The sequence below is a fragment of the Hypanus sabinus genome, chromosome 1 (assembly GCF_030144855.1).
Source record: "Hypanus sabinus isolate sHypSab1 chromosome 1, sHypSab1.hap1, whole genome shotgun sequence".
Taxonomy (NCBI): Eukaryota; Metazoa; Chordata; class Chondrichthyes; order Myliobatiformes; family Dasyatidae; genus Hypanus; species Hypanus sabinus.
Window position 1 is genome coordinate 127,746,686 of NC_082706.1, and position 16,996 is coordinate 127,763,681.

Sequence of the window (16,996 nt, forward strand, 5' to 3'; positions counted from 1 at the left end):
GCTAGGGTAATACCAAACGTGCAGGATGTGTGATTTTGTCTTAGCACACTAGTGTAGACCGCAGTGGTAGTTACAAAAGATTGCATGCGTTTAGCTTAGTCAGTATTTATATTCGCTCTAAGGTTTCTGTATGCATATACCCTGAAGAAAATCAGCTTTCAGTGCAGCATTCCATGATTAAATAATGCACCTGCAATCTGAACAGTGATTTACACAGATAGTGAGCAGGTGACGGTTTTCCTTCAAGCCTTAACTTCATTTAAAGAGCCACAGGCGAATGAACATACTTTTCCAATCAGATATTGAGATATTGAAATTTTCCATAGATAAACAGTCATTTGGGTGATTTAATTCAAGCCAGGTATCCCTATGAAAGTATATCTTTCCAAACATTAGCATGTTCAGGGAGAGTAGGCTGATATGCATGGATTTTTCATAGAGCATTCCAAATAGTGTTTGTGATCAGATAGGCATAAGAAAAACTGAAAGTAGTCATTTCATAAGTGTGTGTGAATTTTGTTAAAATTAAGTGGCTTGATGTGACAATACCGTAAAACTAGATTGACTGCTGTATCCATGAAGGAAGTTTTCACTGTGTCATTTCAAAACTCTCAGTCTTTGCACAATGCTATCAATCCTACCAGGTCAATTAGCAAACCTATTTAGTGCTGATATGCTCTGTGAAATGAGTAACACCATTGGATAATGCCAGACATCTTTTACCTCAAGGTATAGTTAACTCAGGTGGAAAACGAAATTGTTTTCAAAGCATTTTGTTTCTTGTCCAGCATTGTTCAAATTCAGATTTTAGTATGTTTTAAACCTCTAAGTTTGTAATGTCTGTGTGTCTCCGGGCTAGTCTATCAATCTGTCAGTGACATTATTTGGAGGAAGCTGTTTGCTACAGATGGCCACACGTGTTCGCTAAAACTTACCCCTTGAACTACCACTTATAGAGTAAAATTAACAGCCATCAAACAAAAAAAAAGCAATGAGTTGAAGCTTCCAGAGAAGTAGTGAGAGATCTTTTGAGGAGCTGGTTTAAGGGAAATGAACTGCAACTATGTTAACTCATGTGAGGCATAAATACAATTACAGTCTTTTCATGGAGTAGTGGAGTCCAAATCTAGAGGACATGGGTCTAAAATGAGAGGGGACAGATTTAAAGGGAATCTAAGGACAACTTTTTCACTAAAAGATGGAGGATATATGAGATGAGCTACCAGAGGAAGGTAGAATTATAATGTTTAATTACAATTGCAGACCTACATGCATTGGAAAGGTTTAGAAGGATGTGAGCTCAGATACCAAATTTGGCCAGCATAACAAGTTGGGCTGAATGGCCTGTTTCTGTGCTATATAACTCTATGTCTATAAATTGCTTTATCAGCGCACAGTATATGTATTGATTAAAGAGATATAGGTTAATATATAATATAATCACCCATATTGTCAGCAGAAATTCACTGGGCAGGATGTCCCACATTGGGAGGGTCAGACTATTTCCTGCAGTCTGTGGTTCCAGGATGCTTTGGCCTGTTAAGTGATATAGACTCAAGCTAAGATCTTCACAGAGAGACCATTGTGGTATCCTGCATTTTAATGATCTGCTGAAGAGAAAATAGATTAAGGAGTCTTGGAACTTCAAAATTCAAAGTTAAAAGTAAATTATTATCAAAGTACATACCTGTCACCATATAAAACACTGAGATTTGTTTTCTTGTGGGCAATTGCAGTAAATCCAAGAAACACAATAGAATCCATGAAAAACTGCACCCAACAGAACAAACAATCAATGTATAAAAGACAACAAACTGTGCAGATGCAAAAGAGAAAAGAAAAGCATTAATAACTAAATAAACAATAAATATCGAGAACCTGAGATGTAGAGTCCTTGAAAGTGAGTCCATAGGTTGTGGAAACAGTTCGGTGATGGGGCAAGTGAAGTTATCCCCTCTGGTTCAAGAGCCTGATGGTTGAAGGATACTTACTGATCCTGAGCCTGGTGGTGTGGGTCTTGAGGCTCCTGTACCAGCAGCAAAGTGAGAGCATGGCCTGGGTGGTGGAGTACTTGATGACAGATCCTGCTTGCCTGCAACAGTGCTTCGTGTAGATGTGCTGGATGCTCAGGGGGGCTTTACCCATGATGGACTAGGTCGTATTCACTATTTTTTGTGGGTCTTTCCACTCAAGGGCTTTTGTATTTCCATACCAGGCCATGATGCATCCAGTCAATATACTCTCCACCACACATCTATAGATGTTTGTCATTTAGATGTCATGTTGAATCTTTGCAAAATCCTAAGGAAGTAGAAGCACTGCCATATTTTCTTCATAATTGCACTTGCTCAGCCAGGACAGGTCTTCTGAAATGATAACACCGAGGAATTTAAAGTTGCTGACTATCACCATCTCAGATCCCCTGATGAGGACTGGCTTTCAGAGCTTTGGGTTCCTCCTCTTGAAGTCAATAATTAGTTCCTTGGTTTTGCTGACATTGAGTGAGAGGTTGTTGTGGCACCACTCAGCCAGAATTTCAATCTCATTATTGCATGCTGATTCGTCACCATCTTTGATTCGGCCAACTACAGTGGTGTCGTCAACAAACTTAAAGCTCATTGGAGATGTGCTTAGCCTCAGTGACTTAGATATAAAAAGAGTAGGGCATGGTGCTAAACACAGAGTTTTGTGGTGCACTTGTGCTGATGGAGATTGTGGAGGAGGTGCTGTTGCCAATCTGAACTGACTGGGGTCTGCAAGTGAGAAAATCAAGCAATTTGATTTTTCTTAGGAAGTTCATTCAAAGTAAAAGCATTCAATTTAAAGCCAAGTCCAGAGGAACAAAGGGGCAGAAACATTTGCTTCAAAGGAAAAGCATAAAGGAAAGATATTAATATTTTGACTTTTCTAAGCTCTTCAGCAATAATTCATTACCTGAATGAATGAGAGATTCCAGTTGTATCATTCACCTTCTTAACCAGTCTGACTGATTTTCATTTCATAACCATTACTACACAGCTGAAGAGGACTAATTCTATCATTTAGTGGATGTAACTTTCTGAGACATATAGCAGAGGCATATACTGTAGGATGTTGAGGGTGAGGTGTCATTTTCATGAATCTGACAGTGGAATCTTGAAAATGATCAAACTTGTGAGTCTATAGTAATGCATTAATAATGGTGTGCATTATTCATGTCCATTTGTATGTTATCAGCAAACCTCAGCCCACATGTCCCAAATACACTTTGCAAAGAGGAAATCTCAAGCAGAGCAAAATAATGAAAGACTTCTGAAGATATAATGCAATGTAGGGTGAACATTGGTCCAGACGTAGTGACTTTTGGTGAGTTGAGAAAAGACGGTACTGAGGAAGGAGAAGGGAGCAAATCCCTTATTGAAGGAAGAGAGATAGATGATGTCCAGTTGATAAAAACCACTCTTGCTTAGTGCTTAGTTTGAGAGCAGAGAACAGACATTTCCCCAATGAGGAATAGTTCAGGAAAGAGTATCTAGAAGAGAAACACATCTAAATGAAAATGACCTTATAACTGGTCACATTGTTTTGTACATTAGCTGCATAAAGGTAAGCTATCATGTAAATTGAGTGATTATTTCTTTTACATTGAATATTATATGGAAGTGATGCAGATCTCTATGTAATAAACAAATGTAAGATTTAAATTATTTTCTGTGCAAGAGAAATTGGTTATCAACAAAATAAGTTGCATTGTCCGTAACATTCAATTTCTTTGAGAGAGAATTGTTGTAACATGTATGTAGGAGTATGGACACTGAGTAATTATTGTTGCTAGTCTAGCTTCAGTCTGGCTTTTTTTCTCATGCATGCTGACCTGGAAATCTTCCTTTGCCTTAGCTGCGATAATTGTGACTCAGCTTACAACACCATACATTCGCATCGCCCCTGCTGCAGGCGACAACCAACTAACAGGTCAGATGTTCAACTACAGACCAGTCATAGTGCCTTTCTTTTTTGCCTCTTCGTCACTCACTCTCTCCCTTCACTTTCTGAGGTTTATTTTTTATTACTCTGTTACCTTCCACACAGCAAGTTCTTTTTGTTCTCACTACTGACATTCACCCCAACCTTAGGAGTTTGCAACTAACCCAGACACTTAGGGTATCTCTCTTCACTGCATGCTTTCATATTGCATTTTGTTTGTGAATGACTCATTGGGCCCGATGTGCGTAGATGTATGACTACCCTGACCTTACACTAACTCGTGACTGGACAGAGAAATACTGTGGTGGAGAAATTAGTCTTTAATTGTCAAACTCAAATGCACGTGGAAGAAATGGTCTCCGGTTGCACTGCTTTCTACATCCAGTTCCTCTGAAGGCATTAAATGTACAGATGTGAGTGAATCAGTTTTGTTGCGTATTCACACTGATAACCAGAGGCAAATTTCTCCCCCAACGTTATCTTTGCTTGTGCATAGTTCCTTGAAGAGATTACTAAGTTGGCCTACTGGACAGTCAATCACAGGATGATTTGAATAGACTGAGTATTTGAAATCACACTATATTCGTACCTCCATGAGCATAGTGTTGTGTTGATTGAGTTAGAGTGGAGGGGTGGGCTATGATGCACCAAAGTATATTTTGGTCAACAATCACTTCAAGTCCCTCGGTGAGAGACCATTTCCAGTTTGAAACTTCACATATTTTACTATTCGGAGATGTCCGTACCACAATCAATTCCAGTCCTTTTGCCATTAAATATCCACTCTGTTCAGTATAGAGTTTTTTCATCTGCTTCCCCATAAACAATAGTAATGCCTCCCAGATAATAACAGATAATCTCAGTTCATTTTTTTTTGGAAAGAAGCCCTGGTGCATTCACTGGCTAACTGAAAATAGAGCTGAAGATTTGTAAGTATATTCAAATTCTATGTCATCAAAATATTGGTAGCTTATTTTCAGGTGGGGAAATTTGTATATCAGTATTATTTAATTGGCCCTTTCTCATACGTGCATTTTGTTATATCTAAAAGCTATTCAAATATCAATTGTTGATCAACAGTAGCAAATTGCCAAGGGGCAGAATATTGTTAGTTTAAGTCCCACTCCAAAGGATAGAACACGGAAAGTAGGGAACATCCCAGTCAAGTCTTGTCTTTAGAGGGCTATCTTTCACATGAGTGTATCAAGCAGTAGTATATCAAGGCAACTGGACTTGCTGTGTTGTCTAGAAGACATTTCGCCACTCATCTGAGAGGGTTCATCAGTTCTGATCCATGGTGTGTAGTTTTCTGGTTTACAAACTCTGTGAGTTGTTTAAAGGTATAGTTACCACATGATGAGAATCATTCTTTTATTAAGGGATTGTTAAGAGTTGTAAGAGTTAATGAGAGAGTCATTAGTCTTAACTTTGCATGAATGGAGGTGTGAACTGTTGTGGAGATGCCGGGGTAGAGATGTTCAGACTCCTTTGTAAGTCGCTGATAGGTGATGTCATACCCCACCCCTCTGTTCAGGCATGGGTTTTCCAGTTTGACAAAGATGGCTTCTTTAACCCCTCTTTCAAACTACTTGTCCTCTCTGTCCAATATGTGCACATTGTTATCATCAAAGGAGTGTCCCTTGTTCTTAGGTGTAGATATACAGCCAAGCCTCGACCTGAGATGTTAGCACTACTATGTTGGGCATCCACTTGTGAAGTGGTTGTTCTGTCTCACCAATAACAGATCCGTGCAGTTCTCATTGCATTGGATAGCATAAACAATATTGTTCTATTTATGTTTGAGTGGAGGATTCTAGGGGTGGACGAGTTTCTGTCTGAGTGTGTTAGTAGGTTTGAAAAAGCACAGGGATTTGGTGTTTGTTGAAAATCTTTCTGAGTTTCTCCGAACTACCAGCTACATATGGGATGACTATATTTTTCCATCTGCTTTGCTCCTTACTGTTGACTGTTCGGATGATGTCCCTGTTGGTTTTCATTGCTGTCTTGATGAAGGCCCAGTCATTCATTCATTCATTATACTTTATTGTCACCAAACAATTGATACTAGAGCGTACAATCATCACAGTGATAATTGTTTCTGTGCTTCACGTTCCCTGATGTCAGGGTACCCGCCATGGATAGGAACTGAATAAACCTCTCAGATGAGTGGTGAAACATCTTCTAGACAACACTGCAAGTCCAGTGGCCTTGATTTACTACTACTTGATATACAATGACCTGGAGGACTGAGAACATTCATAGACATATTTCATATGAGTAGTTAAACTGAGGCATTGTCTTCCCTCACTGGTGAATGTAAAGTATTCCACTGCATTACCTTGAAGTGCAAGGGAGATATCTCAGGTGTCCTTGCCAACCTGCATCTCTCAACCTCACTGATTACCTGGTGACAGCCATGTTGCTATTTGTGGGATATTGCAGTGCACACATGTTGGCTGTTGTATATCCTATGCAACAACAGTGGCAATGACTTTGCTGGGTTTAAAGTATCCTAATGTTGTGAAAGATGGGAAGTCCTTTTTTACCCCTCTGTTTTGCAAGTATCTCACTAGAAAGTGCAACTAAAACATGTGTCCAATTAACAGCTTTCAAATATCCCAAAGGGTGTTATGGGATTAGTAGTTCAGCACCCATTAAATATTTACATTGCTTGACAAATTTCACTTGAACAATTTTCTTGGGAAAAATGTATACCTGGAATGGACTGTCCTGCAGGCCTTTAATCTGTTGGTAGTTCTCCCAAATGTGGTTAGATAACAAGGAAAAATACGAACAAAATAATTATTCTGATCAGCATGCATGGACTTTCTCCTCTTTCCAAGTCATTTGTGTGTAGGTTAAGGTCGAGGTGAACAATTACTGTGTAAATCTTTCAATGAATAATACTTCGAAGAGTGTAAATGATTAGGAGTAACAAGTACCAGAATCGGAATGATTGGTGGCAAATCCTGGATCATTAATGGCCTTGTAAAGTCTTCTGGGTAAACCTAAATGGCTCAGAGTTGACTAAACACAAATACAGACAAGAGGAATGTGCAGTACTTAATTGGCACCATAGCCAGCATGAAAATAAAATACATTACAAATGATGCATAGAATATGCAAAATACAATTATATTTGGGTATTTTTAATAGATCACCTTTACCAAATTATTATACGCAACAATTGTTATGGGTGGTCTCAATTGGAAGGCATTACTTTGTTTATGCTTGATAAAAGTTTGGAATCTGAACTCTTCTTGAGCAAAAGTTTCGGCAATTGTTAATTTCTCTGTTCTGTCCTAAAATGCAAGGGGACAGCTAGAACTGCTTTATATTTTAATCTTGTGCTCTTCTATAGCACAGTTGTAGAGGGTCAAGTTTATCTGCCTCACAGGAGCCTGATGTAAAATGAAACAGACTTTCATACTTTCTGCAACACAAACCAAATACATTTTAATGCTCTCTGGTGTTACTTAAGATTTATTGCTCCTCTTTTTCTCGTATTTGTGAGATAAATTTGTCATTTCAACTATGGTTATCTAAGCTATGACACTGCACAGTAATGTGAAAATATTAAGAACCTACATACTGTGCAGGGTGTATGAATGTTCTGTGATAGTTTATTGAAACAAATGACTGGCAATATTTCTTTGCTGTTCCTACAATATCAGAATGGATTGATGGACAAATTAGCTCATTCTGAATATGCTATTTAAGCAAATTAACTGGAAATGGAAAGTTCTTTCACTTTTGGGCCAATATCGTGACTTGAAACAATAGGCAAAATATAATCACTTCCATTGATTTTGCCACTGTATAAAATTTTCTTCCATGTCGGTGGAGCACCAGTTATAAATTGATTTGAGATTTTAAGCTTTTCCAGAAGCAGAGTTTCTCTTAGGTTTATCTCCCTCAAATTCTTATCAAGGGCAGGCTGTGATGCTGTGGTGGGCTACTTAATCTAGGTTTCACATTTGGGATGAAAGAGGACTTAATTTAGAACATGCAGTAAGTGATAATATTAGCCAATTTAACTTCATAGTGTTAACTAAGAAACAGAAAACTGGAATAGGTTCGCACACCCCCACCACCATCATTTGACCTCTGCTGACATGTTGCCCAATTCGAGGATAAGTTCTATCTCATGGTAAGCTAGCCAGTGGCCACTGAAATTCGAGGTGAATGGTCCCAATTTCAAATCCAGCGAGCTCCTTGCATGGTTTCTATCCGTACTGGGTTGAGCAGTGAGCTATCAACTCAGCCTCATAAAATGCAGTTAAATGCTACAGAGATGACAAAAATGCCGCCTGATGCACCACAAGAAAGGAAGAGGAACAACAGTCTAGTGCTGGAGCTCTTGGATAAGTATTCCCTCAGCTGAATGAAGCTGACCCTGTTTTGACAAAACCTTCCTTGGGAGAAAGGGGGAAATGACTGCAGAGCTTTATTGAAGTTTACTGAGGTGTGGGATCTAATGGAAGCAACTGAGCATTTATGGTCAGAATCCAGTAGGATCTGTCCAGCATAATAAGATAATAATAATATGGTACTAATAAACTGCTTAAAAGTAAGATAACTTGGTTAGTTAACATATTAGTATTTTAGTTTTAAAAATGGGGAGAAGTTTTTCCAAATAGTGAGTGGTCCCAAGTACTGCACTGCCGCACTGCCTGAAATGGGGTTGGGAGCAGATGTTTTTTGCAGCATTCTAACAGCATCAGGGTGAATTCTTGAAGGTCTGAAAATGATAGCCAATGTGGGGAAAGAGTGGAACGAAATGGAAGCATCTTGTAAACAGACAGCACAGGTATATTGAAATGAATGGCCCTTTTCCTTAATGCATTATTGTTAAGATACCATCATGGGAAAAGGAGTAGGTGGCAATGGAAAGGGAGTGAGACAAGTTCAGTATTGGGGAGTATATGAGCCGTCCCCTACAAACTTTCATCTACTAATTCTGAGGGAAAGGCTATTTCAGCAAATGTTATTGTGGCATTCCTTCACACTATACAGGAAACTGTCTAAGTAACAGTTGATAAGAAAGCTTCATGTGCCAAAATGCTCCCTGCTAGTTATCTCATTCAAGCAGATATTAAATGTTTCTGCCAGGACTCAAATCATTCAGTGCTTGCCTGGATTATGAATAAATAGCTCAATATAGCTGTATGCGTGCAAAATGCAACCACAATTTGGAATTCTAAAAGGTGGAAGGGACTGTATTGTCTAAATGAAACAATAGAGATGGAATGCATGCCAAATAAGCTTATCTCACTCTTTCAACCACTAGAGCAACTAGTGAAAAAATTACTTTTTTTAATATGATATATTTGAGGGTTAAGTCCTAGCCAATCAATGGTAGAGTGAGGATTTGTTCTTTTCTGATTCAAGTGTATTCAAGTATAGAATTGACAGTTAATGTGAAACAGTTGAAGGTTCACTGCTGTTTGTGGGTTGATAACAGTTTTTTTTGACGGGGGGGGGGGGTGTGAAATACTAAAACATCCAGACCACATTGTCTATTTTACCTTGTCTTTCCATGGCACCACATTTCTCAATAAAATTCAGCCCAGAGAAAGAACTATTAACAAAAAGATGTAGAAGATCCAATGACCTTATTTATGTTGTTTAAAGATCAATGCACAAACATCTGCTTTAATACATAAGCTAAAATTTGAAAAGAATGAATTAACGTGTCTGCCAGAGTCCCACACACTTTTTATAAAAGCATTACGTGACCCTATTGATGTGATCATGTGCGCAACAAAATTTCAAGGCCAGGATTTGTTTCCTTAGTCTTTAACGTGCACAGTGATTTATATTTTACAGGTGAAAGTTGAGACACCTTGTTTCTTTAATCTTCCTCCTGTGTGAATTCACTGCCTTTCAGGAAGTGCGACTCGTAAACCGAGCGCAGAAGAGCCGGAGAAACAGACGGACCACACAGTGAAAATCGCCGGGGTTATTGCTGGAATTCTTCTGTTTGTCATCATTTTCCTTGGCATTGTGTTGATCATGAAGAAGAGGTATGTGAGGCAACAGGGAGAGAAAGAGTAATTTAATCATAGTGAGATGAATTCTATTACTTCACAACCCTAACCCTGTCTTAGTGCGGTTCTAATACGATAGTGAAATTCCTTTGCATTCATTGTTAGCATTGTGAATGGGCCCTTTTATTAAAAGGTAATCACTAATATTTCTTATGGAAAGTAAGTATGTACATTTCCCAAAGGTCAATAATTATATATTTTCACAGAAACAAAGCATTAAAAATTGCAAACAAAGCCCTCAAAATATTGATAAAACTCAACAGACTGCACAGAATGAGAAAGGACTTTTCTTCATAGAGTGGCAATTTGTCTTTGATCTGTGAACTCATATGTTACACATGAATTCTATGTGGATTGCATGTTTTAGATCATTGCAGAAAACAGCATTGTTTCTATTGCCCCACAAAATGCAGTGGCACTGCTAGGGTTATCATAAGAATGCAACCACAAGCCATGCTGGTTCACAATATTACATCCATCCTCAGTAATAGCATAATTATACACAATCCCTAATATAGGAAATTTTTTAATCTGGATCATATGGTATTTGTGGGATGTGTGATCACCCTAATTAATCCTCACAAAAACTCATCGAAAATTCTGTTGTTTTAATTAGAAATGGTGGCACACTGTATATTACCATAGCAATGCTGCTCAGCTGAAACTAGTCTCAATTAAAGGTTCGACATTTTGCAAGAAATGTCAGTAAGATATAGAAATAACCATTATGGTACCACAATATCTAAAATATAAATTAAAGTGCAAGAATAAGATGTCTGAGGTCAATGTTTTATGAATAGCTGTGCCTGATTTGTGATTTGGAGAGATTCAGTGTTGAAGTGCTTCTTAAGGAAAATGACTCCAGACGAGTTCATGTGACTGTGAAATTAATAAGGCTTTCAATACAGTCTGTGAAATATGCCACAAGATATTTCCAAATGTATCTCGAAGATAACCCAATAAACATCACATAACAAACACTGTTTTCAACTTGTCATGACTCAAGGTACTTCCATGTAGTCAAGTCCTCATGTATACCTTGACCTCTTCACTACCTGAGTATTATCATTTTCAATCCTCCGTACTTCAAAATTAATTGTGAGGAGCAAGCTGGAGAGACAAGTGAAGAGAGATTCTGACATCTGAGGTATAATAGAGTGCTGTCCCTAGAGTCATAAAGTTATAGAACAATACAGTACAGAAAGGACTCTTCGGCCCCTCTAGCCCATGCCAAACCATTAATCTGCCTGGACCCATTGACCTGCACTCAGTCCATATCCCTCCCATCCGTGTACCCATCCAAGTTTCTCTTAAGTGTTGAACCTGCATCCTCCACTTGTGCTGGCAGCTTGTTCCACACTTTCACGACCCTTTGAGTGAAGAAGCTCCACCGGATGTTCCCTTAAACATTTCACTTTTCACCCTTAACCCAAGATCTCTAGTTGTCGTCTCACTCAACTGCAGTGGAAAAAGCCTGCTTGTGTTTATCCCAGCTACACCTGGTACTGGAAAGCTGGGCGGCCATGAATAACACACATGAGAGACAGAAAGGTGAGGAACAAATGTGCTGCTCTTTATTTTATTTGTAGGTCATCTACCCAAAATGACCTCTCACATTATGTTCAGTACGTAACACGCAGGGAAGCTTGACAGCAACCTTTAAGGGTCAAGATATGCATGAATACTTAACATACCCCTCCTCTCATACACAGACAAGCTGCTGAACTATTAACATTCAATGGAATAATCATCAACTTCACACAACAACAAAAATCATTTTTTTCTCAAAACTAGGAAAAGACAATAGACTGTCTCTATTCCAGATATAACTCTGGGGATTTTTCTGCCCCATGGGCTGACTAAAGATCCAATCTGACTGCCTGTTCCTTTGAGGGTACTAACAACCTGAGAATGATGTTAAAGCCATTTTATCTCTTTGGTGTATGTATAGATCTTGGCTTGGGTAGTGAGGGGCACCTCAGAAAGCACAGTTGATGGGGGACCACTGGCTGTGTCATTTGATCATAATAGAACCTTTTCTGCACTAGATCTGGATTGGTCCATTTGTGCTGTTTTTCAGTTGCCTCAGAAGTGGGCAACAGCTGATCAGCATGCTTTCTCCAGATGTTGCAGTGACTAGTTTCCACTGTGTACAAAACAGGGCCAGATTTGCCACCGCCCCCAGCAGGTATCCACTCCATTCCAGAGTTGTAGTTCCAGGCAAGTAATCTTTCTCCTGCTGTTGAACTTCTGACACATCTCTCTGCTTGGGTTTTCTGTTCATTTGGCACAATCTGTTTTGTGTTTAGGTGTCTAATCAGGTCAAATCAGGTGCAAAGCTTCTTTTCATCAGTGCAGTGGCTGGAGTAATTTTTGTGGTGGCATGAGGTATATTGAGTTATGTCAACAAGGAAGTGTTAAGATGCTGGTTGAGGGATCCACTTCCCACTGAAGCCTTGAGGGCTTGCTTCATTGTTTGAATAAATTGTTCAGCAAGGCCATTAGTGGCTGGATGATATGGTGCTGACTTGATGTGCTGAATACCGTTTGCTTCCATAAGTTCCTTGAACTCTTCAGAAATGAGCTGTGGGCCAATAAAGCTAAAGCTGGAACATAGCTCCCCAATGCATTTTTCAGATTTAGTACTCTTCATGATGGAAACCTTGGGCCATTTGCTTTATGTGTCCATTATAGCCAAGAACAAATGCTGCAAAATCTGTGTGAATCCTCTGCCATGGTTCTTCAGGCCATTCCCATGAATTGCAAGATGCAAGCTGAGGAACATTTCTCACTCACTGACTATGTGGGCATGCTTTGGCCTTCTCTTCAATGGTCACATGCAGTCCTAGCCCTATGAAAGAGCTGCATGCAGTTTGTTTCACATGCACTGCGCCACAGTGACCTGTAAATAGTTCGTCTGACACTTGCTTTCTTAATGGTGGAGGAATGACAACACAGTCACCCTATAGTAAACATCCTGCTTGGACTGTGAGCTCCTCCTATTGAGTCAATTAAGGTTTCAATTCGATAGTTAGCTCTCCTTTCCATTTGGGAGTTACCATGTCCACTACTTTAGGTAGAATAGGGTCAGTACGTGTGTGCTTCTGGACTTGTACCACAGTTGTCAGAGCTGCAGGTACTTCCTTGAAGAGATGGCTCTGGAGCTGTAATAGGTAAGGGAACTCTGGATAGTCTATCAGCATTCGAATGGTGCTTGGATCTCCTGTACATTTTATCATACAGATGTGCAGATTGTAACAAAGCCCTTTGTTGCAGTCGACTAGCAGCTGGGGAAGGAATGCCCGCATGTGAACCAAGGATTAGCATCAAGAGGCGATGATCTGTCAGTAGTGTGAATCGTCGGCCAACGAGGAATTGATGGAATTTCTTAATTCCAAAGGCAATTACCTTCTGTCTCAACCTTATGTTTCTTGCAACAGTTTGTGATCTCTCTACAAATTTGCTCTTCTAAATCCCACAGACTGTTGGGTGGTGTATAATATAATTTTTTAATATAATACCTTTCTTATTCCTCAGTTCTATCTGTAAAGCCAGTTGCTTGTGTCCTGCACCTTAGGTGTAACTCCCTCCCTCTATTTCCTCCATGTTGTTCTCCAGTCCTGAAGAAGGGTCTTGGCCCAAAACATTAACTCTTTGTTCATTTCCATGGATGCTGCCTGACCTGCCAGATTCGTCTAGCATCTTGTGCGTGGTGCGTGGTGCAGTATTTCTCATGTCCCTGTATGTTCTTGTCTATCAATCCCTCAACCTCCTGAATGATCCGGAGTTCATTCATTTCCTGCTCCATCCCCTTGGTCTGCTAGAGGCTGTAGCAGGGTGCACATCTTTCAGGTAAGTGACACTGGAGATCTCCCTGCTTTCCTACATACAGCAGTAGCAGCATTCCACTATCCTGCTTGGCATCCCTACAGCTCTGAATGTACAATTAGAAAGAAAGCCTTGATGATCCAAAGCCTCACCTTCCCACTCTCACAGTGACCACTCCCACAATGGCTATCCCACTAAAGCCTAACTTCTTTATATTGGCCCTTGTCAAGTGCCTAGTGCTGCACAATCCAATGCCTTCTCAGGAACTGTGGCATGTTAAACCTGCTGACTACCCTTGTTCATTTCTTTTAAACTCTTTCTTCCTCTATGCAATATGATGTCTTCTAAGGAACTGTGGTATGTAAAGTGTATTAAAGAGTATATTCTGGTCAAGCAAAATTCACCACACTTGCTGAAAGAACTTTGAGTGGGACCTATGTATATTGGTCATCTATGATAAAGAAAGAGTAATTAACTACTTTTACCCTTCTGATTAGTTTTTCTTTCCTAAGACTGAATAGAGTCCATTAAGACTTTTTTACCCCTCAGGTGAGAAGTGTGATGTTACATAAGCCTATTGAGGTTAATGAAAGCAGTTTAAAAAAAGACAAATGAAGCCAAGCTGGCATAATTTGATTAGAATATTATGGTTTGAACCCTTGAGTATTTGTAGACAAGATTTACTCAGGTTATGTCCTTATAAGTCACAAATCTGTTTCCGATTCAAAAGATGTATAGTTCGCTTGAAGACTAAGGGACAGAGGGAGGATGCCTTATCTTGCAAAAATGCAGCTGTTTTTGTTAGAATGACAGCAGAACCTAAAGCAATTACTGTGGTCATTGCTCTGGCTTTATCTCAGTAGCCTATGGATTCACATATCTGCATTAAAATACAGTAACTCTCCTATAATCCCCCACCTTCACAGTCATTGGTCTGATCTGCAGACCATATTTGGAATGATTCCATTTGTATGCAATGAAGTGGAGCTCAGAATTTCTGGAGGCCAAGTCACCAAGGAAGTGGACAGCCTTCTGTGATCTTCCGGCAATCTCCAGGGCATTGCTGTGAACAACTCAGTAGAAAAGACACGAGATTTTTAAAGCAGCTGCACAGAAATTCCAATGCACGTGAAGCACAGTCTGAGGGTAGAGTTTAGATGCAGCATCAATGATGTCATGGACTTTTCTCCAATTGCAATGCCCTTTCTCCTTCTGTGGGTTGGCTCAAACTGTGACAAGGCCCCTGGAGTGTAGGATGGGCCATTGTCTAGGCACTATCAATATCAACAGCACTTATTGGTGTAAGAGTGAGTGTAGAAAGAGACATTCCTTATAGTCAGGAATGGGGGGAGACATTGGCCCAGGCTTTGAACAAGGGTGAAGTATGAGTTGGTCAACATCTTCTAACAGATGACTTCACAGGGGCAGAGAGGAGATGTGGAGGGATGGGGCAAAGTGGAAACAGGATTATAGGAGTGGGGTGAAGTAGTAAGAGAGTAATAGGATCATAGATGGTACAGATGGGAAGCTGGGACAGACTGCAAATCATGAGGATGTTTAGTTTTCATGGGAAGAGCTTAGGCTGAGGACATCTGAAAGTATTTCACTTATCATTAGACATTATGTCTCAGCATGACAGAGCTCAGACCACGTTGCCGAGGAGTGAACACCAGTAACTACTTCCAGGACAACATACCCAACAGTAGGCATATGGCACTGTTGTTAAAATCACAACAGAAAATTGCAAGTGGTGTTTAACGACAGGCATGCTCTTCTGCAAATAGTTGCAAATTTGACACACCAGATTGAAATGATTTTCCATCTCATTATGCTGAAAAAGAAATCACTATGCAATCCATTTATGAGGTGTGTATTTCAAAAGCTTTTTGTTTCCTGATTTGAAAAGCTTTGGATGAGGAGAATGGAAATGGCCAAAGAGAATTGGCCAGAGATGCTATGAAAACTGATGGTTTTCCTAGCTGATGTGGGAAATGAGTTTAGTTATGGTGAATGACAGGCTACCATGTAAGTCAAAAATACAGAATGCTGGAAACACTTGGCAGAATGAGCAGAATCTTTGGAATGTGAAACAGAGTTAACTTTCAGGGCAAAAGCCCTTTGTGACAGGATATGGGGAAGGGGTTAACAAAAGCATCATTTAGATGAAGAAGGTCATGTGAGTGACACCTCCAAGGACATCTACCTCTTCAGTTCAGAATTCCAAGGATGGGTAAGCCTGACCAAGATTTATGAGCATCATTTGCTTCCGAATTTCAACCAATGCATTTAGAAGTGAGCATGTCCTGATACAACCTTTGGTAATTTCTGCCGCAATTTTTATGTGCATTTTCTTGCTATGTTGATCAATCTACAAACTTAAGCGTGGCAGATTTCTCTTGGTCGCAATCAACAGTGACCACCAGCTTTGACCTTTCTTAGGAGGAAGGCCATGAGATCTTCCATCTCTGAGGACAAAGCAAAAGAAAGTTAGTTTCAGGAAAACAGGAACTGTTGAAAATATCCTCCAAATGAGACAGCATCTGTGGAGAGAGAAATAGGGTGAAAGTTTCACATTGTTAATATCATCAGCAGTGGAAAGTTGCTAATAAGTATTTTATAAGGATGTCTACAAAAGGATGCAGTGGTTAGAGAAAAACAACAAAATGTGTGATAAAGGTTGTTTCTCAAACTGGAGACCCCAGACTAATCATTTTCTCAGAAGTTGGTGCTAGGCCCATTGTTGTTCATCATCAATGTCTCTGATTGGATTAAAAAAAATATACAGAGCACAGTTAGTAAATTTTAAAATGACACTAAAATAGGTGTTTTTGGATAAAGTTGCCAAAAGTTACAGGGGAATCTTAATCAGCTGCGTAAGTGAGCTGAGAAATGGCAAATTGAATTTAATTTGGATAAGTGCAGGGTGTTGTATTTTGGAATGTCAAATCCATAAAGAACTTTCACAGTTCTTTCATGGCCTTGAGGGCTGTTGTAGAACAGAGGGACCTCAGAATACAGATACTATATATAAGACCATAAGACCATCCCCCCATCCTAAATAACCAAGAACCTATCGGCCTCCACTAAATATACCCAACGACTTGGCTTCCACAGCCATCTATGGCACTGAGTTCTATAGGTTCTCCACCCTCTGG

At 39.6% G+C, this 16,996-nt stretch overlaps 1 protein-coding gene across 10 annotated transcripts in view; it reads left to right on the top strand.

Moving 5' to 3' along the window:
* The window catches only part of LOC132397357 (receptor-type tyrosine-protein phosphatase mu-like), a 981,490-nt gene that overhangs the window by 734,851 nt on the left and 229,643 nt on the right, over positions 1-16,996 (top strand). For 7 of the 10 annotated variants that reach the window (XM_059976027.1, XM_059976037.1, XM_059976052.1 and 4 more), the window contains 2 exons: positions 3,877-3,951; positions 9,854-9,989. In XM_059976027.1, coding sequence (XP_059832010.1) covers positions 3,877-3,951; positions 9,854-9,989 — 211 coding nt within the window. The remainder of the gene's footprint in view (positions 1-3,876; positions 3,952-9,853; positions 9,990-16,996) is intronic. The other 3 variants (XM_059976078.1, XM_059976084.1, XM_059976093.1) reach the window with 1 other exon arrangement.